At 43.7% G+C, this 27,786-nt stretch overlaps 1 protein-coding gene across 1 annotated transcript in view; it reads right to left on the bottom strand.

Annotated features, from left to right (window-relative positions):
- Positions 1-27,786, bottom strand: part of TRAPPC9 (trafficking protein particle complex subunit 9) — a 159,241-nt gene that overhangs the window by 38,699 nt on the left and 92,756 nt on the right. The window contains exons 18-19 of the mRNA XM_048508558.1: positions 16,841-16,983; positions 11,415-11,525 (exon numbers count right to left, since the gene is read on the bottom strand). Of these exons, the coding sequence (XP_048364515.1) occupies positions 11,415-11,525; positions 16,841-16,983 (254 nt within the window). The remainder of the gene's footprint in view (positions 1-11,414; positions 11,526-16,840; positions 16,984-27,786) is intronic.

Here is a 27,786-nt window from a genome sequence, read left to right as displayed (position 1 = left end):
GTCCAAAACGTTGCAGCCTCTCCTCATAGGGAAGGTGCTCCAGTCCCTCAATCATCCTCGTTGCCCTTCTCTGCACTTTTTTATCTCTTCGATATCCTTTTCGAGATGTGGCAATCAGAACTGAACACAGTACTCCAAGTGCGGTCGCACCACTGCTTTATATAAGGGCATGACAATCCTTGCAGTTTTATTATCAACTCCTTTCCTAATTATCCCCAGCACAGAGTTTGCCTTTTTCACCGCTGCCATGCATTGAGTTGACATTCCCATGGAACTATCAACTAAGACGCCCAAATCCCTTTCCTGGTCTGTGACTGATAGCACTGACCCCTGTAGCGTGTATGTGAAGTTTGGATTTTTTGCCCCTATGTGTATCACTTTACATTTTGCTACATTGAACTGCATTTGCCATTTCTTAGCCCACTCACCTAATTTATCAAGGTCCGCTTGGAGCTCTTCGCAATCCTTTGTGGCTCTTACCACCCTACATAATTTGGTATCATCTGCAAACTTGGCCACCACACTACCCACCCCTACTTCCAGGTCATTTATGAATAAGTTAAAGAGCACTGGTCCCAATACGGATCCTTGGGGGACACCACTCCCTACATCTCTCCATTGTGAGAACTTCCCATTTATACCCACCCTTTGTTTCCTGTTCCTCAACCAGTTTTTAATCCATAGGAGGACTTCCCCTCTTATTCCTTCATTGCTGAGTTTTCTCAACAGTCTCTGGTGAGGAACTTTGTCAAAAGCCTTCTGGAAATCCAAGTAGACAATGTCCACTGGTTCCCCCTTATCCACATGTCTGTTTACACCACAGTATCCACAAAACTTTCCTCTAGCCCAGTGGTTCCCAAACTTATTTGGCCTACTGCCCCCTTTCCAGAAAAAATATTACTTAGCGCCCCCCTGGAAATTAATTTTTTTTTAATTTTAATAGCAATTAAACAGAAAGATATATGTATTAATGTTTCTACCTTTTTTGTAAAATATAGTAAAGAAAGGTGTAAATTAGAAACATTGAACTTTGAAATTATGAAACTGTATGAACTATTTATGAACTACGTTGTTCAAAGAAAAATCAAGCGTTATGAGCGGAATACATAAATCAATTTGTCTAAATCTTCTCTTCTTTCTTTTATGCTTTCACCGCCCCCTTACAGTTATTCATCGCCCCCCAAATGCACCTGTGGCCATCACCGCCCCCCTGGATCGCTGCAGCACCCACCAGGGGGCGGGGGCGCCCACTTTGGGAATCACTGCTCTAGCCCCACATTTCAAATTAATCAGCTTTCTTCATGTCAACGTTCTTCATTGGCCAACTTTCAGATCCATACATAGTAATGATGAATACTGTGGCATGAACCGTGTTGATCTTGGTTGCCAAGGACACAGCCTTACACTCAAGAATCGTTTCCAGCTCCTTGACTGCTGCCCTTCCCAGTCTCAACCTCCTTCTGATTTTTTGGCTGCAGTCTCCCCTTTGGGTAATGATGGAGCCAAGGATTTAAAAAAAAATCTTGAACAATTTCCATTTCTTCACCGTCTTCAATGTTAAAGTGGTAGAATTCCCCTCTAGTCGATATTCAGCTGTTATCCTGTTTTTGGCACTTTTTACATTGCTAGGTTTAACTGAGCCATGATTTCTCAGCCACAGACCCTATCTGTAATACAGAAATGATCCTGATTTTCGTTGGAGTTCAAATGGAGCTGTTCGGGAACATCAACCTATTTACAAACTTTTTTAACATGTGTGTTGTAAACCTTTTGAATGCTTTGACGTGTTTTCCCCCTTCCATACAATGACCATAGAAGCACTTACCGTGTTTCCCCGAATACAAGACAGTGTCTTATATTAATTTTTGCTCCCAAAGATGCGCTATGTCTTATTTTCAGGGGATGTCTTATTTTTCCTGTGTTCTGTTTGTTGGGCATGGTTCCAAACAAAAACTTTGCTATGTCTTACTTTCGGGAGATGCCTTATATTTCGCACTTCAGCAAAACCTCTACTATGTCTTATTTTTCGGGGATGTCTTATATTAGGGGAAACAGGGTATATCAGCCTAAAAAACCCTCACGTGACTCCTTTTTCGTCCTCGTTGACTGTAGTTGGGTAATGTTCTTTTTGCCACCAGCCCTGTGGGGCCAAAGGGGTGTTTGTTGTTATTCTTCCTTTGTACATATGACATTATCTAATAAAACGGCAATCTCGAGCCCTTTGTGAAGCCGATATTAAGTGCTATGCAAAGAAGAAGAAGAGTTTGGATTTATATCCCCCCTTTCTCTCCTGCAGGAGACTCAAAGGGGCTTACAATCTCCTGGCCCTTCCTCCCTCACAACAAACACCCTGGGAGGTGGGTGGGGCTGAGAGAGCTCCGAGAAGCTGTGACTAGCCCAAGGTCACCCAGCTGGCATGTGTGGGAGTGTACAGGCTAATCTGAATTCCCCAGATAAACCTCCACAGCTCAGGCGGCAGAGCTGGGAATCAAACCCGGTTCCTCCAGATTAGTTACACGAGCTCTTAACCTCCTAAGCCACTGCCGCTCAAAGAGGCTGCACAATTAACTGTCAAAATCGAAACTCTGGGCACATGCTGTGGCTTCAGTTTGCCTGCTTTAAGCACAAGGAATGTAATTTCAGGGCACACAAGGGAAGGGCTGTCTCCTTCTTGCTGATGAACATTAAGTGTTCAGATATGCTCGTCTCTTCAACATTTGAATAGAACTGTGACAGGAAGAGAAATCTTCGTTTAATAGCATTAATTGTACTCTCTGCTTTACCTGTCTGGTGTCGCCAAAAATGGAGCTTATCTAATATCTGGTAATCTAGACTACTTTTATGTCGTTCATACACTAATGTCTCATCTCCATTTTCTAAAATAGCACTACATTCTTTTATCTCTCTCTCTCTCTCTTTGTTAAGCAGTAACTATCTTTTTTTAATATGCCAATATTTGTTCAGGTTTGCTCATTGTGTTAAAATGGAGACGCCATTTTTAATAGAGAAGAACCTTATTAAAATTACAAATTTAAAAATGGGTGGGAAGCTGATCCTAAAAATGTGGTGGAAATTTGCAGTACGTTCTGTACTCAATTTTAGAAATCTTCCTGCGCGGGATACTTTCTTACTTTACCATGCCATGGTCTTTGTGCATGGGGGCGATTTAAGGGGTAGGACAAGGAGGCTGCTAGAGTTTGACGGCTTTTCCATGCATGTGCATTCTGATAAATCTTTAGGAGAAGCTGCTTTTTCTGTAGCACACTTCCAATCCAATCCAAAAACCTTTATTAGGCATAAACCAGAAGTACCATACATTCCAAGTACAAAAACAGGATCCTTGTTACATGTCATGTAGAACATGGATTAAAAATGTAGCAACTGTTTCAGAAATTTCTACATTAGGGCTGTTCAATAGCTTAGACATTTTTTGTTTGTCTGAGAGAAACATAAATTCTAGAGGTAGTAAAGCTCCCAGATCAGTTCTAATATCATTATACCTCGAACAGTAAAGCAGGATATGAGGGATTGAGTCCATAGCGTTGCCACAGTACCGACAGAAACGCTCACTTTGTGGGATGCTAAGGAAACGACCTTGAAGATAGACAGAGGGGAATGAGTTGCACCTTGCTCTTGTCATGACCCATCTGCACTTATGATTAACAAGCTATTCTAAATATACAGCAGGGCTAGATTTCGGGGGTGTGATCCCAAAGTATAGAGGGGAACAGGAGCTTTGTGCAGCTACCTCAGGAGAGATTCAAGGTATTCTGGTCGCCTGTATTACAGTCTCCCAGATCTTTAGATGATGGGTACTTCGCATGGCGGTGAAGCATATGAAGAGATTCCCAGCTGAGAAAGTCTAAGGTTTGAAGAAGAGCCCCTTTTTTTTTTCACTATGGAGCCACCACTTCGAAAGTTGAAGCTCCCTCATTTCTAGCAAAGATAAACTTTTTGGATCTGTGCAGAAGCATAGATGCAGCCAAAACTTAAACGTTACAGCCCATGCCCTAGTTTCTAATAAATGTTGCCCTGATTCCAGACAGAGCACACCATAAGGGACACAATGTGGGGTGCTGTAGCACACTTTCTAATCTTATTTTGCCACTGTCGTGTAGATTACCAGGTCACACAGGAATTCATATTTTATGGAGTCCTCTGTGCTGCTCTGCACAGAGGCACCTCAATCTAGGATTTAACATACAAACAGTCATATAGGTCTCCTTGTGCAGCAGCACTTGGAAACACGGGCGAGGGATGACAAAATAAGCAAACGTAAAAATTAGGGCTTAGATTTGATAGTTATATACAATTTCAGTGTCCCCTTCTGCCAATCTAACTTTTCCCCCCACCTTCCACCCTCCCCTCTCTAGAGGGGGACCAGTCTCAGTGGTAAGAACATCCGTAGCAAGTGGAAGGTCTCGGGTTCAATCCCCGGTTCAAGGATTCAAGGCAGCAGAGATGAGAGATTCACCTCAAAAAGCCACTGCCAATCACAGTTGATGTGGTTGGGGAGGATGGAGTTTAAATAGAAAAAAAAATAGCTGTAAGGAAGTAGCAGCACATACCCTGCCACCTTGAGCCCTTCAGGGATGGGTGGGGTATACATTCAATAGATTAGATTAGATTAGGTTAGATTACATTAGATTAGATTAGATTAGATTAGATTAGATTAGGGGTAGGGAACCTGCAGCTCGAGAGCCGCATGCGGCTCTTCTGCCCTTGTACTGCGGCTCCACGAGCCAAGCCGCTGGCCCCATCCTTGCCCGGGGACACCAACTGCCCGCGGCCGGCTGGGCTGCGCCGCGGGCTTCCCTTCTCGCCTGCCCCTTTGGAGTGGGGTGGGCGCTTTCCCAGCGGCCAGCGAGGCCGAGCCGCTGGCCCCATCCTTGCCCACCCTGCAGGCAGCAGGGCAGACGCATCCATGCGCTCCTCAGAATGAGCAGAGTAAAAGGTTAAAAAATCCAATATATACAGTGTTATCTTTATTTTAAATGTCAAAAATTATTTGCAGCTCCAAGTGTTTTCTTTTCCCGTGGAAAATGGGTCCAAATGGCTCTTTGAGTGTTAAATTAGATTGATTGGTAGGATTAGATTGATGGGTAGGTGCGTAGGTGGGTAGATGGATGGATGGATGGATGGATGGATGGATGGATGGATGGATGGATGGATGGATGGATGGATGGATGGATGGATGGATGGATGGATGGATGGATGGATGGATGGATGGATGGATGGATGGATGGATGGATGGATGGATGGATGGATGGATGGATGGATGGATGGATGGATGGATGGATGGATGGATGGATGGATGGGTGGGTGGGTGGGTGGGTGGAGGGAGGGAGGGAGGGAGGGAGGGAGGGAGGGAAGTAAGTAAGTAAGTAAGTAAGTAAGTAAGTAAGTAAGTAAGTAAGTAAATAAATAAATAAATATCTAGAGACAAGTAGGGTTGCCAGCTTCCACGTGCAGCCTGAATTCCAGTTTCTCCGATGGCAGAGATCATTCCCCTTGGAGGAAACGGCTGGTTTGGAGGCTGGGCCCTAATACATTGTACCCTGCTGAGGTCTATCCCCTCCCCAAGTTCCATCTTCAAACTCTCCAGGAATCTTTCAGCCAGCCCAGAGTTGGCAACCCTAGGGAACAAACACTACAAGAATGGATGCCACTGACAAAACAGGCTGCCTTTTTTGCCAGATTACACTAAATATTGTTCAGTGTTTGACTTCTCGGTTAAAAGGACTGAATGAAACACTTCTATAATAGGCATCATCCAACATAATTAATGAACAGATGGGGAAAAGTCATGACAGACAGACAGACAGACAGACAGACAGACAGACAGACAGAAAGACAGAAAGACAGACAGACAGACAGACAGACAGACAGACAGACAGACAGAAAGAAAGAAAGAAAGAAAGAAAGAAAGAAAGAAAGAAAGAAAGAAAGAAAGAAAGAAAGAAAGAAAGAAAGAAAGAAAGAAAGAAAGAAAGAATTCAACAACAAAGTGCTGATTTGTAATGGGGATTCTTCTTGGCAAAGGAAGTCAGCCAATACAGAGGATTTAATTCCATTTTCTTCTGAGCATTTTGCAAAAATATAATCAGACTATTATTGCTCAGAACTTAACAAAATCTATATTATACGTGGACAGCTTTTTGAAGGAGACCCAAGTTTATAAACACGGGAGGAGATGAGAAAGCATCGATTTCAATAAATCCTCGGGGTGTTAAATAATGTGTAACAGACACCAGCTCATGTCTGCCATTCTTCATTCACTAGCTGCATTAGAAAATGAAATGAGGCACATCTTCAGACATTTGCAGCCCTCATTATACAACACAGATTAAGGTCAGAATTAAAACTCCATGTTTCATTCTCATCTGGGGGATCACCACACAGCACAAAAGTATCCCACAATAACTAGCTTCTCAGCTAAATGTGGTTTTTCCTTTGGCCGATTTTATGATGTTATTCAAATATCAGGGCAACAGGGAAATATTGAACCCAATGAAGTTGGTTCTGGTGGGTTTTCCGGGCTGTGTAGCCGTGGTCTAGTGGATCTTGTTCCTAATGTTTCGCCTGCATCTGTGGATGGCATCTTCAGAGGTGTATCACAGAGGGAGGTTTGTTATACATTGTGTCCAATGAAATTGCTCTGCACAAAGACGATCGCCAACAGACTGATGCTTTATCTCCCCACCCTACTCACACACAGTCAATTGTAAGAATATCTCCTCTCTCTCTCTGGTTTACCCTGAAATAAATCCGAATTCTGATGTAACATCTGAGTACCGCAAAATAATTCAGTGGTTTTAGACTGGTGAAACTCTGTTCAGGATCTCATACCTTAGGGACCGTCTCTCCCCATGTTTCCCAAGTCGGCCTCTGCAATCCGGGGAAGCAAATCTTCTGGTGGTCCCCGGCCCCTCAATGATGCGACTGGTTTCTACCAGGGCAGGACTTTCACTGCCCTGGCCCCTGCCTGATGGAACACTGTCCCTCCAGGCATCAGGGCCCTGCAGCACCTTGGACAGTGCTGCAGGGCCTGTAAAACAGAGCTGTTCCACTGGGCTTTTGTGGGGGGGAGTGTCGCTGATTGCCTTCCATGTCATTCCCCCCCCCCCCCACATACCATCATCATTGGCCACCATGTGTTGTGCCAGGTCCCCTCCTTTCGCATTGCCATCTAATGTTAGTTTTTTTCTGTTTTTGTTAAGGCTGTATTTCACAGAGTCTGTTTTAAGGCCCGACGCGGCATGGGGCCCTCATACCTGCGGGACCGCATCACCCCTTATGTCCCGCATAGACCGCTACGTTCAGCAGTGGCGGAACTGCTGGAAACCCCTAGCCCTGCGACAATGCGGCTGGCCTCGACCCGGGCCAGGGCCTTTACGGCTCTGGCCCCTGCCTGGTGGGACGCTCTCCCTCCAGCTGTCCGGGCCCTGCGGGACCTTGGTGAGTTCCACAGGGCCTGTAAGACTGAGCTGTTCCACTGGGCCTTTGGTGAGGCTGGCCACGGATCTACCACCCCCCACTGAGGCTGCCAGTTTTCCATCTTGGCAGGGCCTTGATTCCATCTTGGGCCCTGCCTCTCCCCTCCCAGCCTTTTTGATTGGGTGCCTGTCTTTAATTTTGCTTGCTCTTAACTTTGCTATTTAAATTTTAAGAAATTGCTGCTGTGGAAATTTGTTTTAATGTGGTTAGTTTTAGTTATGTATTTTACATGCTGTAATTGGAACAGCTGTATTGTGAGCCGCCTCGATCCCTTTGGGGGTGAGGCGGCCTATGAATCTAATGAATGAATGAATGAATGAATGAATGAATGAATGAATGAATGAATGAATGAATGAATGAATGAATGAATGAATGAATGAATGAATGAATGAATGAATGAATGAATGATAATAATATGATTTTAATTGTTTATTTTTTATCCTCTGTACACCTTTGGGGAGTGGGCGGTTTAACAAGTTGAACAAATAAATAAATAATAATCCCTTAATTGATCCAAGGGAGATATTAATTCCAACAGGATGCCATATATTTATTACTTCATTTATTCCTCACTTCTCTCTCCAACAGGGGACCGAAAGTTGCAGCCAAGATTCTCCCCTTCTCCTTTTTTACCTGCATAATGATGCGGTAAGGCAACCTAGGCAGGCAGTGACCCAGGGTCACCTGACCAGCAAGCGTAACACACTGGTTATTCAAATTTGAGTCTCTCAGACCTTATTCCGAAACTCTAACCACTATACCATGACAGCCTTCAGGTATAAAGGCAATGAGACATGTCAGTACTGGCCAGAGAACAACAGAACACTCTAGTCCCATGGTGGCGAACCTTTGGCACTCCAGATGTTAAGGACTACAATTCCCATCAGCCCTTCCCAATTGGCCATGCTGGCAGAGGCTGATGGGAATTGTAGTCCATAACATCTGGAGTGCCAAAGGTTCGCCACCATGGTGTCTAGTCCCTGTTGAGAGATCAGGTATTTATTTAAATGTATTTAAAATATTCATATGCTTGCCTTCCTGCTGTTCATCTCAGGACTCAAGAACAGGGAACAACAATGGAAATACAACTTTACAGAACCAACTTCAAACACAGCAGAAAGGGAACCATAAAAATCAATCAGAAAAACACCTTGTGCCCTTTTTGCCTAGGGTCAGACTGGCCACCTGGCATACAAAGCAAAGGTTACCATTTTCTCACAATACTAGAACCAGGGGGCATCCATTGAAAATGCTGGGGGGAAGAATTAGGACTAATAAAAGGAAACACTTCTTCACGCAACGTGTGATTGGTGTTTGGAATATGCTGCCACAGGAGGGGGTGATGGCCACTAACCTGGATAGCTTTAAAAGGGGCTTGGACAGATTTATGGAGGTGAAGTCGATCTATGGCAGGGGTAGGGAACCTGCGGCTCTCCAGATGTTCAGGAACTACAATTCCCATCAGCCCCTACCAGCATGGCCAATTGGCCATGCTGGTAGGGGCTGATGGGAATTGTAGTTCCTGAACATCTGGAGAGCCGCAGGTTCCCTACCCCTGATCTATGGCTACCAATCTTGATCCTCTTTGATCTGAGATGGCAAATGCCTTAACAGTCCAGGTGCTCGGGAGCAACAGCTGCAGAAGGCCATTGCTTTCATATCCTGCCTGTGAGCTCCCAAAGGCACCTGGTGGGCCACTGCGAGTAGCAGAGAGCTGGACTAGATGGACTCTGGTCTGATCCAGGTGGCTTGTTCTTATGTTTTGTTTTATTTATTTATTTATTGGGCTTTGATACTGCCCCATCCCCGAAGGGCTCTGGGAGGTGCACAGCATATAAAGTAACAATGTAAGATAGTTAAAACATTTAAAAGCAGCGAAAACCGTAAAAATTAATTCCAGTAGTTATACAATAAATCTCAGTAGAATAAAACATGAGTGGCGTCCGGCATTCTAATTTTAAAATTCCCTCCCCCCCCCCCAAAAAAGGGAGGAAGGGCCAAACGGAGGGGGGGCACCATCTGCGGCCGGTTCCTCCAAAGGCCCGGCGGAACAGCTCCGTCTTACGGGCCCTGCGGAACTCGCCAAGGTCCCGCAGGGCTCAGATAGCTGGAGGGAGCGTGTTCTACCAGGCTGGGGCCAGAGCCGTAAAGTAAATGTTCTTATGTTCTTACCATATCACCTTGCTCCGATGCACCAAAGCAACAGGATTCATCCTGACCAGCATGACAATTCCAACTGCCGCCAGACAGGTGCTTCCTGATGCTCACAAACATGCTATGAGCAAGAAGGCCACGCCAGGTTGTTTGTGGTTTCTGGTACTCGAAAAATATACTGCTTTTCTAGAAAGGATGTTCCACTGGGGAGAGGACGGATCTCTGCTTACACTTTGCAAGCAGAGATGGCCAAACCAGGATCAGGCCCTTGAAGCATTTTTAGATCTTTGTAAAATAGTGGCAGCTTAAACAGGTTTGATGCGGGCATGACGTCACATTCTGTTTGGGCCTCACCCAAGCGTCACCAGACTACTCAAATGATCACGCGGAGGAAAAGTGATATATAAATCATCGTAAACCACCTTCAATCATGAGGAAAGGTAGGGTAAAAATGTTTAAATTCATAAATAAACCGATCAGCACTTTTATGCTTCATATCAATAATTCATCAATGTGGACAACCAGAAAATGGGTTGGATTGTCTGCTTATAGCAATAACTACCCTACAGAGGCGTAGCGCCAAGTGGACAGGGGGGCAACACACCGGGCATGCATCCCTGTGGGGGTGTAGCGGGGGCGTGGCAGGGGGTGGGGGTTGTTTTGGGGGAGGGGGGCTTTCTGGGGCGGGGCGGACATTGGTGTGGCAGGGGCAGAAGACACACCAGTGCACCAGGCGCTTTCTCCCCTTGCTACGCCTCTGCTACCCTGGCACAAACTGAGCCTGGAAATTTAGAGACAAACAGATAATAAAGAAAATAGTCAGCTTAAGAAGATTCATCGTTTCTTCCGCTCTACCTGTGTGTGGGAAGACATTATTTGCGCAAACGCCAAGATGGTTGCTACTATAACATCCGGCTAAATAAAGGAAAGTTGGGTAATAAAAGTCTCAAATATAATGAGCCTCCAAGTTACTGTTCAAGAACTGTTTACAACACATCCATGAAACAGTTTCATAGCTCACTTGGGGTGCACCACAAAAGACAAACGATGGGGCTGATCTACTACGATCATCACCTTGATAAATCTTTTCGCTAATGAGGTAGTTCAAGACGACTGAATGCCAGACATCCTGTGCTCTGAATTTAAATGGTGAGGTAAAACTGACATCTCAAGACATGGGATTAGCACTTACAAAGGGCTATCAAGAAACTTAACTTCAATGGTTTGGTAATTACCAAAAATTCAGCTTCTACATATAATAATGCTACTTCTGGAGCCCAAGTTCTTCCTTGTGATATACAATACCTCTTTGTGTTCATCTCCACTTAAAACAAGAAGGGAATGAGAGTTTGGATTTATACTCTGCTTTTCTTAACCGTAAGAAGTCTCAAAGCGGCTTACAAACTTCTTCCCTTCCTCTGCCCACAACAGACACCTTGTGAGGCAGGTGTGGCTGAGATAATTCTGAGAGAACTGTGACTGGCTCAAGGTAATTCAGCAGATTTCGTGTGGAAAAGCAAGGAAACAAACCTGGTCCACCGGATTAAGGTTTACTGCTCATGTGGACAAGTGGGGAATCAAACCCAGTTCTCCAGATTAGAGTCCACCTGTTTTTAACCACTACACCACTACACAACAAAAACAGCGGCAGAAAAGAAATCAGGAACTGGCAGAAAAACCTTTAAACCTGATTTTGGTGAAAACAACATAATTCAATATAAAAGGCAAACAATAATTAAGTAACCTTTTTATTTCCAACTCACCGCTGGCATTCTGTAGCATGCAGAACTAGATCTTCATTATTCTTTGCACTGATCGTGAGCTCATGTTCTGTTGCATTGAACACATCAAGTAGCAGGTGGCATTGGCGGGTACTGTTGGGGGAGATTGAAAGAAGGTATTATTTGGTGACAATTTTTAAAGAATAGAATCAATTGATCTTTTGCTTATATTGGAGAACTGGCCAGAGCATGATAAGGTTTGTGGTCATGATCAGTGTTGACAATGGATAGGGGAATGATGACCCAGAATGCTTGCTTCCCCCACTGAGATTTATCATATTACCGTATATACGCAAGTATAAGCCGAGGCACCTAATTTTATCACAAAAAACTGGGAAAACTTATTGACTTGAGTATAAGCCTAGGGTGGGAAATGCAGCAGCTACTGGTAAATTTCAAAAATAAAAATAGATACAAATAAAATTACATTAATTGAGGCATCAGTAGGTGAAATGTTTTTGAATATTTATTTCAAAGAAAAACAGTAAACTAGCTCTGTAAGTGGAAAAGAGGGTCAACAAAAACAATTTGGTATCAACAATAACTTTAAAAGTACAAAAACCTTAGCTCAATCAGCAACCAAGCTAAAACACAGGAGTTAAAATCCTTCAAAACTGGATTCCTCCTCCTCATCTGTATGTCCAAACAGAGCTTCAGCTATAGCTGGTGTGAGGTTATCAGCACAGACTAGGGCACATACAGTTGTATATAAATGCCGTATACACTCGAGTACAAGCCAACCCAAATATAAGCCGAGGGGGGCTTTTTCAGCATTAAAAATATGATGAAAAAGTCGGCTTATACACAAGTATATACGGTATTCTCTCATTGGAGGAGAAAACCTATAATGGCAGCAGGCCATAAAAGGGACCCAGTTTGGGAATATTTAACAAAGTTCCTCTACCTATGGGTAAGACAGGCATGCATGCAAAATGCAAACACTGCAATAAAGACATGAAAGGCCTAGTGGCCCAAGTATATATATATATATATGTCCAAACAAGTATCCCATACATGAGAACCATCGCAGGTAATCGTTTCAAAGTTTCTATAAGGAACCTAGCTACAAAAGTTAAAATCTCGGAGGTGGAATTGTTTAGTAGAAACGTAATCTTCCCCACAGTAGAGTATTCATTAAAGATTACAGGACAAAGAGCAAAAAGTCTGGTCCTAGATCCCTCGTATTTGGGGCAGTCGAGCAATATATGTTCCATGGTTTGAATCGCTGTGATACAATGAGGACATTTCCGCTCTTGCAGGTCGATTTTTCGGAACCTTCCTTGTAGCATAGAGCAAGGGAAGGAGTTACATCGAGCCCTAGTGATTATCCATCTATGCTTGGGCTCCTGAAGTAAACTCAAATAATCTGCCATGTGATTGATTTTAAATTTGATATTAAAAAAGAGGGGGGAGCAATTGCTTCTCGCCTTGTCCTGTAGAACTTGAAACTCTTGATCTAGCAGTCGCCTTTTTAATTTGAGAGAAGATTTCAGAAGCAGGCAGCATTTGCAAGGCTTCCCAGGAAAATCCCAGGGAAAGTATTTTAGTTTCCACTGCCCGCCACCACTTAGATTCATGAAGCTGGGGGAGGATACGATATATAAGAGTATCTGAGTTAAAGCACAGGCAGACCCAAAACTTCAAGGTAACCAGCCAGGCTTTCGTAGCCAGGAGATGTTGTCCCGCTTCCAGACACGAGTGTGGTATATGGAATACAATGTGGCACTCCAAATATTTTATATAGGAAAGCTGACTGGATCCTCTCAACTTTATGATTCCAAGCATTGATCCACCTAGTGGCCCAAACGAAGCAACATCATGAGAACTGCGGTTTTGTGGAAAACCATAATTTAAATGTACTGACTCGTGGTTTAAATCGTGATTTGATTTGATTTACTGACTAGTGATTTAAATCATACTGACTAGCAACTTAAATCAAATCTACCCTAGCTATATCCATTTCTGTTCCAAGATGAGTCAGCACCAGGGTTTACAAGATAAAAGACCAGGAGTTGGTATATGTCTTGACACCTTCAAAGTTTAGCCACTTCGTCATTCTAAGAAAGCACAAATCCCAAAGGATCAAATTCTATTACTCTGCTATCATAACTTCATAACGTCTTTAATAATTGAAAAACCTTCCATCATGAATGTATAAAAAGCATCTATCACAGAAAGAAAAGGGGAATTAAAATCAGTCGAGGAGAGGAGAGAGAAATGTTCTTCCTTTTATTCATGAGTGACCTGAAACAGAAACACAAAAGTTCACCCGGCTGACGGCAACTTTCAACTGGCCATCAGCCTGACCTTGAACCAATCCATGCAAAGAATACACTTTGTAGATACCACTGTACAAATACATAATGAAAGAATAAAAACCCCTAATATCAGAAAATCTACTGGTCACCAAGCATATCCACCTGCCTCGAATCACCAACCTAAGCACACCAATTGACCCATCATCTAAAGAAGTGGTTCTCAACCTGTGGGTCATGACCAGTGGTGGGATCCGAAAATTTTAGTAACAGGTTGCCATGGTGGTGGGATTCAAACAGTGGGGTAGCGCCAATGGGGCTGGGCGGGGCTCGATGGGGGCGTGGTCGGGCATTCTGGGGGTGGGGCATTAATAATTTCTCTGTTAAAAAAGCTCTTACTGTAAAAAAAAAGTTCCTAATTTCCAGCTGGTATCTTTCTATCCATAATTTAAACTCATTATAGCAAGTCCTATCATCTACTGCCAACAGAAACAACTACTTCTCCTCTAATTGACTGCCTGTCAAATACTTAATACTTTCAAATACTTAATTTTGTTTCTAGAAATCAAAAGAAAGATACTTTCCTTAAACAAGGAATTTTATCATATTTCTAAAACATGTTTTTAAAACAGCCCAACAGGGAGAATTATCCTGTTTTCTACCTTCGCTAACCAGCCACATAGGAAACAACAGGACTTTATGATTTTTGGACCTAATGGAATTTCTAACAGAAAAGCAGACCCAATTAGTAACCCCCTCTCGGCACACACAAATAATTAGTAACCCACTCTCGGGAACTAGTGAGAACCTGCTGGATCCCACCTCTGGTCGTGACCCCTGTGGGAGTCGAATGACCCTTTCACAGAGGTCGCCTAAGACTCTCTGCATCAATGTTCTCCATCGGTAAAATGGATAAAAGTTAGGGTTGGGGGTCACCACAATATGAACAACTGAATTAAAGAGTTGCGGCATTAGGAAGGTTGAGAACCACTGATCTAAAGTCAAATTCAATGGTACAGCTGTATGCATTCCGATCCCTCAGAGATCTTCAACTGCAGGATCTACAACAGGTATTTTCAGAATTACAATACCTACCTGAAGTGGGAAGACAACGTTTCCCAAGCTTTTTTTTACTCATGTACACCTTGGCACCCATTTTCCTAAAATTGTGTCCCCATATTAGCAAACCTATTACTGGTACATAATTTCTTTTGCATGCCCCCAAACGTTCTGGTACATATCCCAGATTGGGAACCAGTCATGTGCCAACTAAATTAAGACCTATCTATTGTTGAAGGCTTTCACAGTCAGAACCAAACCCACAACAGCCAGTAAATGATGACCCAATGATAAAGAGTCAAGAGTGTAGAATCACAAGTACACAGATGGAGGTCAGTGGACGAATGTGCTTCAGTACAGTCACTAGCCAAAAATGACAATACAGTTATCCAACCCCTCACTAGCTCCAAAAAAGTCGGTACAACTTTATGGGTATATCAGAAGCCAAAAAAATCTGAAACTTCTAAATCTATGATAATAGCCCAGCAAAATTGATTTCCAGTAAGAGTAAACAAGAAAAAAAACAACAACAGTGAACATTTTGATTCTCGGTTCACATAATTTAAGTCTTAGAATCTGTATGCAGATGATTAATTACTAAGAAACAATTTATTTTGCAAAAATGTATGTATTTATAGATGTGGGGGGGAAACATTAACAAATCTGTCCTATTTATCGCTTGAAAGTAATATACTACTGAGACAAAGTTTGTCTTGGTGATGGGAGATCAATACAATGGTGTTCAAATGCCATACAAGAATAATGTTGCTCAAAAAAGCCATAATGGACACTACAGAAGAAAAAGAACATTTGAAAAATAAATCTGCCACAATGATTGCACAGGAAAAGCAAATTTACAAAAGAAGATGGAAAAGGAGGAATATCACTGATCTTCTGGCATTGTCTCCATCTCGTAATTTATTTATCCCAATAATTTCTGGAGCTAATTCAACAAAGTACTCTGAGATGATTCTTGGCTGCCAACGAAGCCCACCACCACGACAAGATTGTATGTGTTCGCGGCCAAAATCCAAAGGAGCAGTAAGAGGCTCTTCTCTGGCACAACCAGAGCTTATGTTGATGTTTTCACCAAAGCTCTACCTGAGAGACAAGCCGGAGCTCAAGTACACAAAGCATTTCCCCTCCCACACATGTGACCTCCATGTGTTATTGAATGACAACACAGTTAAACATCCAATGAAGTGCTTCGCTAAAAAGCAGTGTTTCCATTCAACACTGCCAACTATGCAAAACATAGGACTGAACTGGACTTCACTGAATTGTTAACTGCCAAATAAAACACATTGTCAAAAAACTGAGGGGGCACTTCCAAAGGCAACACGTTGATCACCATTTATGGCTTATTAGTTTACGTTCACTGGGTCTAAGGTTGCCAGAAAGGGACTGATTGTGTGACATCACTTCCTCGCAACTGACACTATGCCTCTCTAGGAACTGTCAGAAACTCTATGGTACAACAATAAGGAGTTTTGGTGATTCTTTGGGAGAACTGACATCACTTCAAGGTTTCACCACTGGCCTGATAGCAATGGCAGTAAACAGAAACTGGAATGTGAGATTTTCCACCCTATGGCTACCCTGCCAGGGGCACCAATATGAAATTATTACCACTGTTCCCAGGAAAACATGCTGGTTTGAAGCGACATAATATTGAAGTGACCACTACGGGGAGCAAAGCATAAGTGGAAAAGAAAATAAACAAAGAAGAAGAAGAGTTTGGATTTATATCCCCCCTTTCTCTCCTGCAGGAGACTCAAAGGGGCTTACAATCTCCTTGCCCTTCCCCCCTCACAACAAACACCCTGTGAGGTAGGTGGGGCTGAGAGAGCTCCAAGAAGCTGTGACTAGCCCAAGTTCACCCAGCTGGCGTGTGTGGGAGTGCCCAGGCTAATCTGAATTCCCCAGATAAGCCTCCACAGCTCAGGCGGCAGAGCTGAGAATTAAACCCGGTTCCTCCAGATTAGATACATGAGCTCTTAACCTCCTACGCCACTGTTGCTCCAAAACAAAACAATGGGGCACATAAGCCACAAAAATGAGAGTGAAGAAGTGATCCTTGTGGCAAAAGCCTACCTTGTTGCCGGCAGGGTATTCACACGGGTAAAAAAGACCGATGGCTCCACTTCTACATGAAGTCCAAGGGACAAGTTCCTGTAATATCCATCAACGTGTCCTGGACCTCCGGAATATTTGAAATTCAAGATGGCTTCCAGTGTCTAGAAACATAAAAAGGGGAAGAAATGCACACATATTAATTTATTTGTTTCTGCTAAGAAAATGGAGCTGATTTCCAAACTGGTTAGGTAAAGTTACACTTTTTGCTGTCAAAAGAATTTGTGACCCATCAAAGCAAATGCAGCTTATCCATCGCATCAGGCATGCAATGGAGCTCAAACAAGTCATTTCCTGAGACTCTAACCAAGATTGATCGGTATCGTTCAGCTCAGCAGGTCATATTACTTAGGCCTACTCCAAGGCATTACAGCTGCTCAGCCAAAAAGTACACATTCTTTTTGGATCTGTCAATTTTCTTTTTCTCGCCTTTAATCATACAGTTCCTGCCTCGTATAATCATATGTTTTTCTAGGCAATTCAGGTACAAATAAGGAAATCCGTTTACAATCATGCTCGCGCTATCTTCTCATATAAAACAATCAAACATTGGTATTAATAATTTTACGGACCTCTGATGCTACAAGAAGCAAACCAGAAAGCCTATTTTGGGTTCACACGTAGATATAAATATACTTTGCTTGAAAACATCAGAACCCCATAGTCCCTGCACGGCCTCTCCGATCGGTGGAGGCCAAAACTGCCTGAGTAGTCCCTGGCCCTCGATGATCTGGCCTGGCCAAGCACCCACACCGCGGGGATGGCCAGAGAGCCTTCCGCGGCTCTGGCCCGTGACCTGGTGGAGGCAGCTCTTCCTCCAGCTGTCCGAGACCCTCTCGCGGAGGCCTTGGCGAGTTCCGCGGGGGGCCTGTAAAGCCGGAGCTGTTCCGCCGGGCCTTTGGAGGGGACTTTCAGCCGTTGATGGTGCCCGCCCTGGCCCGGGCCCTGATACTTGGGCGGGCCCTGACATCTGGGCCAGCTGTCATCTCAGACTCGCCATTCCTCCCTTTTGGAAGGGGGAGGGAATTTTTAGGTTAGAATGCTGGACGCCCCCCCTTTTGGGGGGGGTGACGAAATTGCTATAGTAAGATTGAGTGGAGAGCATGCATCCTATTTTACAGTAGATTTATCATATGTGTGGGAATGTTTTATGGTTTATGTATGGCTGCTTTTAAATGTTTTAATTTAATTATTTACATTGTTTTCCCTCTGCTGTACACCGCCCAGAGCCCTCCGGGGATGGGGCGGTATAAAAGCTTAAAAAATAAATAAATAAATAAATAAAATAGTGCTGTGGTAAAGGGACACACCACAGACTATTCCATATGCTATCAGCAAAGCTGAACAGAAATAGAAATTCCACACACACACCAATTCTTTAAATACCACTGCTAAACATCAATGCTAATTATTTCTACGTCTTGAAGTGAGTTACCTCTACTCCACCATTGTGTTTGCTCTAGTAATGCTGTTTTGGCTTGCCAAATTTAAGTGCAACAGAGGATCCAGGAACGTCAGAGAAGTCTCTGCAAGATTCATTATTTGGAGTGGGGGTTGGGGTGAGGACTGGCTTATTTAACTGTGGTATTCTCTTGTCATCGTTGTATCTCTTGCATTCATGCACTACTTACTCAAACAAATGAAGGCTAATTTCACACACATATTTGGAGGAGATGGGATAGGGGGCATCAATTAAAAAAAACAGCAGTGGCCATTTTCACTTTGCCCCCCTCCCCCACTGACATAAGGGAGGTAGTTATCCTGGTTGCTGCATGAGGCACCTAATTCTGCTCCCTGAATTGGCTGCATTCTACCACACAGCTGATTCACGAATTTTCGGCTAACTGAGATCTTCACTCGTGGTGAGGTCATTGCTTCCTTTTCATATCCAGTTTTGCTCACTTACATTTTTTTTCTATAGTGTCTTTGCATCCATCCACTGTAACTGAGCAGCCCAAATTACCCAAGATCATTAGAACTAAGAACATAGAACATAAGAACAAGCCAGCTGGATCAGACCAGAGTCCATCTAGTCCAGCTCTCTGCTACTCGCAGTGGCCCACCAGGTGCCTTTGGGAGCTCACCTGCAGGATGTGAAAGCAATGGCCTTCTGCGGCTATTGCTCCCGAGCACCTGGACTGTTAAGGCATTTGCAATCTCAGATCAAAGAGGATCAAGATTGGTAGCCATAAATCGACTTCTCCTCCATAAATCTGTCCAAGCCCCTTTTAAAGTTATCCAGGTTAGTGGCCATCACCACCTCCTGTGGAAGCATATTCCAAACACCAATCACATGTTGCGTGAAGAAGTGTTTCCTTTTATTAGTCCTAATTCTTCCCCCCAGCATTTTCAATGGATGCCCCCTGGCTCTAGTAAGGCCAGATTGGACTCCATTATTACTTGGATGGTAGACCTCGAAGAAACACTGGGGTTGATGTGCAGGGAAAGGTACTGGCAAACCACTTCTCTGGTAACTTAGCAGACCTTATTTATCAAGTTTCACAAAAGAAAACTGTGTCACTGATTACTCATACGTAGCACAATTAGGGCTCTCCCAGTTCACACCAAAGCAATGGAAAACTCAACAGGTCTATTACAGATGCTTAACACTTGGTAGGTGAGCACTTTGCCAGAACTGTAGGTGAGCCTATTGAATAGATCGTATATAAAGATGGCCTGTCAGTAACTGCTTAGCATTTAACAAGCTCGCCTTTTGGGAGAGGGGGACACATACATACACTTCTTGTTTGTTCATAAATCCACTGCCTTAACAATGAAGGCGGTGAAGAGGATAAAATTATGACCATATAAGCATGCACTCCATAAGTCTCAAAGAAAGTACCCTTATAGACAGCTATTAACATCACTCACACTTGAAAACTAGCAACCTTGTACAAACGCCTGTTTTCTAATTTCTTGATCCTGAGCTACAGCTACTCTCACTCAGTAATCAATAGGAAGCACAAAAAGTCAGAGAGGGGAACTGGTTCACTCCAAGCACACATATTTCCAGCTGGTCTAATTAACAAAACGCTGAGTTGGAACCGGCAACATTCAGAAAGCTGACGCTGCTTAAGACGAGCTTTGTGCCGAGAAAAAAATAAGTTCGTGCTCTTCTGCAAAGTAAGTAGTGATCCAGTTTATTTCTAATTTATTTATGATGCAACGTTTCGTAAAGTAGGCAAGTTCAACTTCCATTCTTTGAAGGCACATCGGCTGCTTCTTACACATGTCCACACTCACAGGCAGGGTGATGATGGTGTGTTCACCCTAACATTTGAACAGGGCAGAGGCGTTCCTCCCTTTGGGCAAAGTGGGCAATTGCCCAGGGCGCCCCCTTGTGGGGGGAGCAAAAGCTGCAGGTTTGTTTGTGGGATTTTTTGTATTTTCAGTGTTTTTCCGTTTTTGGCCTACAGAGGGCGCAGTTTTTAGGCCAGCAGCACCAAAATTTCAGGGATTTTTTGGGAGACTCTCTTGATGATATCACCCAGGTTTGGTGAGGTTTGATTTAGGGAGTCCAAAGTTATGGACTCCCAAAGGGAGTCCAACCCATCCTCCATTGTTTCCAATGGGAGATAATAGGAGATGGGGGCTACACTTTTGAGGGTCCATAACTTTGGACCCCCTGAACCAAACTTCAGCAAACCTGGGTGGTATCATCAGTAGGGTCTCACGAAGATACTCTTAAATTTTGGTGCTGCTATCTTAATAATTGCACCCCTGACAGCAGGCACCCCCTAAATTTCTCCAGATTTTCCTTTTAAATCCATCCCCTTCCTACCAATGCTTGTTTTCTTTCTTTCTTTCTTTCTTTCTTTCTTTCTTTCTTTCTTTCTTTCTTTCTTTCTTTCTTTCTTTCTTTCTTTCTTTCTTTCTTTCTTTCTTTCTCTCAATGCCTAATAAAGGTTATTATTATTATTAAATCCACCCCCTTCGGCATGGATTTAAAGGGAGAATATGAGGTCCCCAGTTTAAACACTGAAACATTTAAACACTTTCAACGTCGTTTAAACTGGGAACCCCAGATTCTCCCTTTAAGGTGGATTTAAAAGGAGAATCTGGACTCCCTAGTTTAAACACCATTGAAAATAATGCTGTTTGGGGGTGGATTCCAGCATCACTTGCTTAAACTTGAAAGTGATGCTGTGTTGGGGTGGATTCTCCCCCACCCTGAAACATTGAAAGTGATGCTGTTTCTCCCAATTGGGGGGACTGGATACAACACCATAAAATGTTTTCATAGCAGTAATGAAACATTTTGAAAGCATTTTGAAAATGTTTTCAAAACAAATTATTTCTGCTGTGTGGCATGGCCCATTGCTATGTTCAGATTTGTGAGTTGGGGCATGTTCTATAATGTGATGGTGACTTTGAAAAGACCTGGTGTAAAAAATCATTGTTTGGTCATGGTGGGAGAGGGTGGCTGCCCATGGGGGGGGGGGGGCATAAAACTCAGGTTTTGCCCAGGGCTCCAGTTTGCCCAGGTACGCCACTGGAACAGGGTGCAAGTTCGTTTTAAGGCTTGCCTCTCCACAAAGCTCTTGGCTAGTCTTCTGTTCTGACTATGAGCAAGGGAGTTTCTTTCAGCCAGTAAACTAGAACAAGCTCTGTGGCTCAGTGGTGCAGCATCTGCTTGGGGTACGCGAAGAGGAGGAGGCGGAAGGGGAAGAGGGGGAGGAGGAGGAGGAGGAGGAGGAGGAGGAGGAGTTTGGATTTATACCCCACCTTTCTTTCCTGTAAGGAAACTCAAGGTGGCTTATAAACTCCTTCCCCTTCCCTTTTCCCAAGTTCGATCCCTGACATCTGCAGTTGAAAAAACAAGGTAGCAGAAGGTGAAAAACCTCTGCCTGAGACCATGGAGAGCCACTGCAAGTTTGAGTAGACAACACTGACTTGCATGGACCAAAAAATCTGTTTCAATCTGGTCAGCAAACAAGCTTGTTGAAGGTTCCAGCATTTCAACACTGACAAATCTCTATAGTTCGAAACTATAAATAAAAGTCTTAGGCACATAGAGAAAGCAACAGCAAAAGCTATAATCTCAAAAAGGTGACACAATTCAACCACCCAGTCCTAGAAAGAAGGGGTGTGTGGACAGATCACACCTGAATGACCATTAGACCATTAGGCACAAAGTATTTTTTTGAAATCTTTATTTATTGATTTCAGTTATAACAAGTAAATCCATTAAAATAAACCAATCATATGGGGAGGAAAAGGTAGTATGAATTACCAAATTAAACATAAGCAAAAAATATAAGCAAAATTAAATCAGTTAGTCTAGACCAGTGGGGGCAAACCTATGGCACTCCAGATGTTCATGAGCTACAATTCCCATCAGCTCCTGCCAGCATGGCCAATTAGCCATGCTGGCAGGGGCTGAATGATAGAAGATATGTAATCCATAATGGTATCTGGAATCTCATAGGTTAAGCCATAAGGGAATCCTAGATCCTAACCCTCACACCCTTCCCTCAGACTTCTATACTGACTACTCATACAGAATATATATCTACCGTATCATTATTCTAGACCAGTGGTGGCGAACCTATGGCACGGGTGCCAGAGGTGGCACTCAGAGCCCTCTCTGTGGGCACGTGATCACAGAGTGCATCATGGGGGGGGGGGGAAGCACTGTTAAACCCCACTGATTTTCATGGGAAGAACTAAAGCGCAATCCTTTACCTGAGAGTAAGCTCAGTTGCTGGCAATGGGGCTTGCTTCTGAGTAAACCCTCCTAGGGTCATGATTCACCTGTTCGAAGAGTTGCACAGTTGTTTCAAAGCAAAGCAAAGACTACCACCAAGCTTACTTCCGAGTAACACGCGCCTCGGAGCCAACCGTTTTTTCTAAACGAAAACCTCAGTATTCAGATTAAATTGCTGTGTTGGCACTTTGGGATAAATAAGTGGGTTTGGGGTTGCAATTTGGGCACTCAGTCTCGAAAAGGTTCGCCATCACTGATCTAGACCCATAGGTCCCCCTCTCCCCAACCCACCATACTGACTTCTCCTATAGAACATGTTTCTTCTTACAATATCTAGAGCTAAATCTGATGGTGATGAGACGACCCAAGTGAAATAACACCAAGTAAACAAAGTTGCGCTTAATTCACAACTTAACCAAGTTCTCACATTTCATAGTTATAAAGTACTGAATATTCTGAAGAGTTAAAGTAATTCACTTGCATTAATTTTTTTGCAGCAATTTAAAGAAATTAAATGTCATGAAAATATAACCACAAAGGGCTTAGTGGCTTTCCAAGAAAGGAAGGTTGGGGGAGGCAGTGAGGGCAAGCAGCCCTTTTACACGACTTCTCTTATTTCCAAGGTACTTCCAGCTGTTCCACAGAACAGTGGTGACCAGCAGAGAGCTACATTTGCTGCAAAGTATGGGTGATCTGGCTGTGAAGTGTCCATTAACTTTAATGCCACCTTCACAGCCAGGAGCCCATTCACGGCGCTTGGAGTCTATCAGTCTATCAAACTACAGTGTATAAACATAAATTTTTTTAAAAAAATTGATGGCAACATGATTAATTGGAGTGGCAGTTTGTACTCCTAGTTTGCACATAATTCCCGGCTGTTAATGACTCTCGAAAAACAGAGAGAAGATTACATCCCCTACTTCACAGAACCATTAATTTATATATTAGCAACAAGTCTGTTCTTTTTAGCCGGATTAATCAGGTCCTTTAGGAATCGAGCTGGGCCTGGCAGTGTGTTTGCCAAGGACCTTTGTAAACCTTCACGAATCTCCTAAAACTGTAAGAAGTGATACATCAACTGATTGACTGAAAACATTCTGATTTAACCCCTTCCCTCACAAACTAGAGAGAGAGACAGACAGACAGACAGACAGACAGACAGGCAGGCAGGCAGGCAGGCAGGCAGACAGACCTATTTATGGTGATTCCTCATGGATTTCAGCTTCCATATAATTTTGTAACGGCACACAGCCAGGCACCATGGTAGCATTCAGTGTGAACTGAACTAATCTTAATCCAAAACCTGTCATAAAACTCACTTGAGAACCCTTATCAACTCTGTATACTAATACTCCCTAATAACAGAATACTGGCATTTCTGACATCTTTCGAAATACATTGTAGAAACCCTCAACTGCTCACTTGGGGGTGGGGGAGGAATGGTAGGGACGACGACGACAACACCCTCATCCTGTCTCAGGTGCCTAGCAAATATTTGTTGGTTTGAGCCCCAAAGGGAGGGGCAGTTTAGAAATGTAATAAAATGAATAAAATATTAAAAACAAATATTAAAGTATCTTGAGCAATGTTTCCCAACCTTTTCGAGGTCAGGGTACCCTTGACCTCACTCTTCATATCTCACGATACCCCTGCCGCCACCCTCCACCTTCCCCACCCATTGCCCCTGCTTGCCACACACCCCACCTTCCCCTCCCAGGGTGAAGGGTAGCACTGGGGATGGTGGTGGCTGCTGACCTTGCGGCAGGCCCTGCCCCATGGGCCAGCTCCATGTCCTTGCTCAGGCATGGGAGTGGGAGAGCCACCTACAAAAATGAGGGGTAGTACAAGCACGGGTACCCCTGGGACATGCTCACGGCACCCCAGGGTACCAGGGAACCCTGGTTGAGAATGGCTGATCTTGAGAGACAGAATGTGATTCAAATTTACCACTAACATTCCTGCAGAATTACATCATATCCGCTTTCTAAAGGTATTTTCTGGTTAAAATGTAGCTTTTTTCCCTTGCTCCTTTCTCTTTAGATCCAGTGTCTTAATATCCCCATGAAAATATTAATTTTTCATTCAGATGACTGTTCGCTAATGACAGATATCCTTGCATCATTACTTTCCTGTGCCATTACATTGGAAGTATTTATTTTCTTTTAGAAGAGCATACCTGAGGCTATATCGCAATTCCGGGAAGTGCTAAAAAAACCCGAAAATGTGACACTGTCAGCTAAATTTCTGCAATCAATCTGTTTTCTTTTTTTCAAAAAAAGAATGAAGTCTTAGTTCTCATTCTGCGTTAAGAGACTGGGACATAAACAATTTTTTTAATGTGCCACATTGATCACATAGTTTTACAGAGTCATTCAGTGAGCACAACAAAAATATGTGGGGGGGGGGTAGAAGAAGAGTTTGGATTTATATCCCCCCTTTCTCTCCTGTAGGAGACTCAAAGGGTATGACAATCTCCTTGCCCTTCCCCCCTCACAACAAACACCCTGTGAGGTGGGTGTGGCTGAGAGAGCTCCAAGAAGCTGTGACTAGCCCAAGGTCACCCAGCTGGCGTGTGTGGGAGTGTACAGGCTAATCTGAATTCCCCAGATAAGCCTCCACAGCTCAGGCGGCAGAGCTGGGAATCAAACCTGGTTCCTCCAGATTAGATACACGAGCTCTTAACCTCCTATGCCACTGCTGCTCCTACATGGGTAGCCATGTTTTCTGCAGTAGAATAGCTAGATTCAATCCCAGTAGCATCTTAAACACCAACACAATTTGGGAGGTATAAGAATTTGAGAGTCAAGTTTCATATTCAATGAAGAAAGCTTTGACTCTCAAAAGTTGAACCCCAACATTTTGCTGGTCTCTAAGGTGCTACTGGACCTTGTAGCTGTACAACAAAAACAAGTATTGTTGAAGGTTTCACGGCCGGATTCAACTGGTTCTGGTGGGTTTTCCGGGCTGTGTGGCCGCGGTCTGGTGGATCTTGTTCCTAACGTTTCGCCTGCATCTGTGGCTGGCATCTTCAGAAGTGTGATACACCTCTGAAGATGCCAGCCACAGATGCAGGCGAAACGTTAGAAGCAAGATCCACCAGACCGTGGCCTCACAGCCCGGAAAACCCACCAGAACCAAAAACAAGTATGTTTGTAACCTTTGTGACAATGGAGGGAGTGCAAGCAATGCCTGCACAGTCTTAGAAGGTAGGAGGTGGCTGTAGAGAGACGCCATTCTCTGGTGATTTAGTCACTACTGATTTAAAACATGGTTTAAATTAATTTGATTTAAATCCAATCTACCGCGGTGGATAATGAAGGATAAAAAAGGAGACTGTTGTGTGCTCTTTCATATCACACAAACTTCTATCTGCACAATAAACATGGGCCAAAAAGGGTTGGGTTTTTTTTTCCAGTTTTTAAGATTTTAGAATGAACTCTGTAAAATTTGCTGAGAATATCTTTCAATTGGGCCAGACATTAGTGTTTTATATGTTTATTTATTATCTCGAAAATATTTTTTATCCTTTTTTGCTTGACTTTTTTCTTAAGCAATAAGAAGGCAATTTGATTCAAGAAGTCTTTACATGTAAACCACGATTTTGGTTTAATCTCAAAACAGATTTAGGTAATTTTTCCGTGTCCTTATGACATACTCATGACTGATGTTCAAAATATTAAGAATTAATATTATTGAAAACAACATAGACTAATTATTTTCAGAATTTATTTTAATGGACAGATATTGTATACTTTGTAAATGTTATAGATGACAGACGGGCTTCACAATTGATGCTTTAAGAATTATTTTTATCTGTGCACTTTACAGTATTTAGACCTTCTAGTTTATTCTTGTATGGACAGAGAAACAGATAAATATGGATCATTTTGCTGACAAGGCTAAATGTTCCAGCTAGAATTTTAGCTTATGGGCTACAAACTAGACAATATAATAATTCTTACATATGTGTCATACTGCTGATTGGGCAGTAATAGTAGTCATTTTAGCACTTCAGCAGGTCCTCTATGTATTAAGTTTTTAACAGTTCTGCCTCAGCTCTCAAAAAAACCCTCCCCTCCCTTGAATGCCACCCCTCCCTCCACTCCCCTCCCTCTGCTAGGGTGGGTGGGCCAGGTCCAGATGCTGGGCCCTCTCCCGCCCCTCCTTTGCATGCCACCCCTCCCCTCCCCCTCCCCTCCCTCCACTAGGGTGGGTGGGCCATGACCAGATGCCGGGCCCTTTCCCCTTTCCTCCCCTCCCTTGCATGCCACCCAGTGGTGGGATCCAAAAATTTTAATAACAGGTTCCGTTGGCATGGGATGCCCAAACAAAGTGGCGCCAAGCTAATAACACATGCACCTCTCCAGTCCCTTATTGGGGCGGGAGGTTGTTTTTAGTAACCCCTTCTGGGCACTCAGAAAAAAGTTAGTAACCACTTCTAGAGAAGTGGTGAGAACTGGTTGGATCCCACCTCTGATGCCACCCCTCCCTCCTCCCCCTCCCTCCTCCCCACTCCCTCCCTTGCATGCCACCCCTCCTCCCCCTCCCTCCCCTAAACAACTTAGCCGTATGAACACATAAACCTGCCTTATACTGAACACCAGATCCTCTGTCCATCATGCTCAGTATTGCTACAGAGACTGGTAGCGGCTCTCCAGGGTCTCAGGTTGAAGTCTTTCACATCACCTACTGCCTCGTCCTTTTCATTGGAGATTCCAAGGATTGAACCTGGAAGCTTCTGGATGGCAAGCAGATGGTCTACAACTAAGACAACGGCTCTTGCCTTCTTGGGAAGGTGGTTGAGTGGTTAAAGTGCTGCTGGTTGTCCTTTTCTGGATGTTTTCCAGATCTAAGGTATCCTGTTTTCAAATGTGGCACAGTAGTCCTAATCCAGCTGTGTATTATAACTGGGGTGGTTTAGGAGCCACCTGTGGCTGCTCAACGTGCCATATCTCCGAAGCAGGCTCTGCTGGCGCACGCGGGCTGGCCGACCAGTGGAAACCTATTAAGGTCAGCTCCACCCCTTGGCCTGCCCCGGGCCACACTGGTGCAATATTCTGTGCCGGTGGGCCTGGGCACGGAAAGTGGCTTGCGGGTCGGGCACCCGGGTAAGTTGACCCTCCGCCAGTGTAACCCCCATGCTCAGAATGGGTTGACCCAGTAAGGGGTGGAGACTCAAAGCAGCAAGAGGCTGCAGAGC

Source organism: Sphaerodactylus townsendi, linkage group LG09 (assembly GCF_021028975.2).
Source record: "Sphaerodactylus townsendi isolate TG3544 linkage group LG09, MPM_Stown_v2.3, whole genome shotgun sequence".
NCBI classification, from domain to species: Eukaryota; Metazoa; Chordata; class Lepidosauria; order Squamata; family Sphaerodactylidae; genus Sphaerodactylus; species Sphaerodactylus townsendi.
Note: the sequence above shows the minus strand (reverse complement) of the source record. Positions and strands in the feature narration are given on the sequence as shown.